This window comes from Chaetura pelagica, unplaced genomic scaffold (genome assembly GCF_000747805.2).
Source record: "Chaetura pelagica isolate M959 unplaced genomic scaffold, ChaPel_1.0 scaffold220, whole genome shotgun sequence".
Classification (NCBI taxonomy): domain Eukaryota; kingdom Metazoa; phylum Chordata; class Aves; order Apodiformes; family Apodidae; genus Chaetura; species Chaetura pelagica.
Genome location: NW_009951982.1, coordinates 2,032,333 through 2,035,603, shown reverse-complemented (window position 1 = coordinate 2,035,603; position 3,271 = coordinate 2,032,333). Strand labels below are relative to the sequence as shown.

The 3,271-nt window shown below is 41.1% G+C and overlaps 1 protein-coding gene across 1 annotated transcript in view; it reads right to left on the bottom strand.

The window, feature by feature from the left end:
* Positions 1-376: 376 nt before the first annotated feature.
* BMPR1B (bone morphogenetic protein receptor, type IB) overlaps positions 377-3,271 on the bottom strand; it is a 28,590-nt gene continuing 25,695 nt past the window's right edge. Inside the window, exons 8-10 of the mRNA XM_010001391.1 lie at positions 3,070-3,245; positions 1,578-1,708; positions 377-888 (exon numbers count right to left, since the gene is read on the bottom strand). Of these exons, the coding sequence (XP_009999693.1) occupies positions 763-888; positions 1,578-1,708; positions 3,070-3,245 (433 nt within the window). The 3' untranslated portion in view covers positions 377-762. The remainder of the gene's footprint in view (positions 889-1,577; positions 1,709-3,069; positions 3,246-3,271) is intronic.

The window sequence follows — 3,271 nt, the reverse complement described above, 5'->3', positions numbered from 1 at the left end:
AAGACCTTCTAACAAGTCTCACCAAACCATATGCAGATGCCTCCCACTTATCTTGAATGAAGTACAACCTCCCCTGGGACATGCTACCCACAGGAACCTGGCCACCCATGGGAACAACGGCAGGGATGTAATTAGGCTCCATCTCTATATTGAGAACTGCTTGCATCTGCAGGGCTGTAGAGAGTATCTCTGCATGTAAGATGATTTCCACAGACCCACTCTCATTTTTTTTATTATTTTTTTCTTTTTTTTTTTTTTTTAAATGCTAGAGTGCAATAGTCTCTTTATAAATGAAAAAGTTGCTTTGCTTTCATTTTCAGCAGTTTCCTCCAATTATTTTTTACGTACCAATATACATCTTGTTTACTTCTAACCAAAAGTTTTATTTTCATAAAATTTAAAGCAGTATCTTTTTAAACAATCAAAATAATAATAATAACAATAATAATAATAACAATAATAATAAAATAATAAGTGGCTTTCATGGAAAGCAACATGCGTAATCTTAAACCAGTTACTAAAACTGTATTTTCCCGTGTAAACAAGGGCAGACAAGCCTCTTCCAATCATGTATGTCAAAGTACAGCTGATTTTTGCAAAGCATAGTCTCCTCAAAAGCTGTCAAACAAACTTATATCTGCTCTTAAGAACGACTGCATTCAAGATACTTATTAGCAAAGACGTTTGATACCTCTTCAGGACTTCTGCCTGCACAAGAAAGTCCATTTCCATGGGCCTTCATGAGAGCTGCCTCTGGCTGAGTCAGAGTTTAATGTCCTGGGACTCCGACATCTTGGCAAGTGTTTTCTTGACCCGCAGGGCTGTGAGCCGCGAGGCAGGGTTATGAGCCCAGCACTCCATCATCAGCTTGCCCATCTGCCGTAGGCACTGCAGAGAGAAACAGGACAGAAAGTCCCACTTGGGTCAGTGGAAGAGAAGAATGCAGCTGGTGGCAATGCTGAAGAAGGTCTTTTTGAAGGGCAGCCAAAAATAAAGACAACATCCTGGCTGGTATAGTTTTTCAAAAGCTTTTGTTTTCTTTATATTAAGGAGAGTTCTCCAAACATAGCAATTATAATTATGACAAAGTCATAGTCTAGACCTGGCTGTACGCTCCACAAAAGCACTTCTATTATTTCTCCTTCCCCAAATCAGTACATGCTGAAGTAGCTGCCAGTACACCAAATATGCTGCCACTGCACTATAAACTACAAAATAATGTACCTTTCAAAATTTTTGGCTAGCCACTCATTTAATACTATTAATGCTGGGAGCAGAAAGCAAAATGAGTGCCAGGGGAAACAGAGACTAAGAAGGTCTGAGCATAGCCTGCTACCACTGTGGGATCTGGTAGGCAGCACACAAGGAAATCTGCTTGCAAATATCATAGGCTATGGACCCTGGGACTCTGAAACCTTCAGTGGGGATGTCTGAGAAGATCACGCCTTCCTGAGCCTTGTTACACTGTGACTGGTGCTAGCACCAGCGGCAAAGCTCCTCCTCACTCAAAATGATGCAGAACTGGGTCAACCTCACTCAGATTAAAAACACAGGCTGCATTTTAAGAGGGATGATACCTCATCACTGCTCCATCTGTTGGGAAATGAAGGACGTAGCCTCTTGATGCACACAATCTCCCGCATGTCCTCGTACGAGGGGTCACTGGGCACAAGGTCATGGTACGGAAGCTGGTATTCCTCAACTATTCCTGAAAGAAGCCATTAGTTGCTCATCACTTGCAGAAGGCATCTTTCACTACCCTCTTCCCCTCTCATTTTGTTACAGATTAACCATACTGTTTAACAATTAGTTGTATTTCTCCTTAAAATAATTTCCTTGCCCAAAAAATTTATTTCACAATCAAGTTCCAACGTAACCATTGCCATGTAAAGACTGGCCAGGTACCTTAATCTGAAAGCCCAGTTCCTTGCTGAGAGACAGTTTCTATCACTGCTGTCCAGTCCAACAACCTCCAGTAAGTTACCACAGAACAAACTATTACCACAGGGCCTGTATCAAAGAGTTGGCAGAAATTTAACCTTGAATTAGGTCTCCTTATCGTCAGTGGACCTGGTATTTTAAAGAGCATTTCTGTCCCTTTTCAGAACATGGCATGATAACATTTTTTGTGCACAGCAACTATGACAACAACTATTTTACATCACATAATTGCAATACACTTTACCAGTTTGTAAACACAGGGATCATGTTGCTCATTGGTGAAACTCAGCTCCTCTGGGGTAAGCGTGGAGTATGATACTGAAAGCTTTAAAGACCCATAAAGTCTGGTGAAGGTAGTGTAGACCCGAGAGAGACATGCTCTACTCTTTCTTGCCAGCAATCTGGCATGTAACCGCTGCCAAGTAATTTCTCTGCATTTAACTTTCCTCAGTGGCAAAATAGCTGTAATAACACCCATTATTTCTGCACTACACTGAGCTCCGTGTGCAGAAAGCACACATAGCCTGCATGTACATGGACGCATCTATGCCCTGTCTGCAGCTGGCTGCATTGCTTCATCTTTGCTATCCTCACACTTGAATGCCTGATGTCAGAAGGAAAGGAAGCACATCACTGGTATGACAACAATGTAGTTAGTGCCACTTCCATCTGTTTTGTTTTGTTTTCTACTTCTCTTGTAAACAGTTTACATATTTGAAATAGTGGCACAACATGCCCCCAATTTTTTTTTCCTCCTCCTTCTATTTAGCAAAACACAAATCACATTTTTCTTTCTGCTAAAATAGCTGAATACCCCCAGTCCTGCAAAAATGTGTTGCCACTAGAAAAAGCCCCCAGGTGAGTTCTCTATTCCTTCTTCAGTGCAGGCACCCACTGCCTTAAAACATGCCATTATAATACAGTTCAAATCTTTGTTGTAGGAATAGTACTACTGATGCTGTAAAAGAAATTTCAACAAGAGGACAGATAGTAAGAGAGTTACCTGTATGGTTCACCCACCTTTTTTATTACAGTAAAAACAATTATCCAGAGTAAAGGATGTAATGGAAGATTTGGGTTATAAATGGGGTTCACTGACACAAATAAAAGTATGTCTCAGCTCTTTACCTCCTGAAACACATCTCCTTGCTATCTCCCAGAGGATGAGTCCAAAACTGTACATGTCAGCCATGATGTATGACTGAAAGTGATTTCTATTCAAGCTTTCATCCAGCACCTCAGGAGGCATATAGCGTTTTGTTCCTACACGGGTATTTGGAGGTATGTCTACCTCGTTTGTATCACTAGAAGAAAAAGAAAGGTGGGGGGG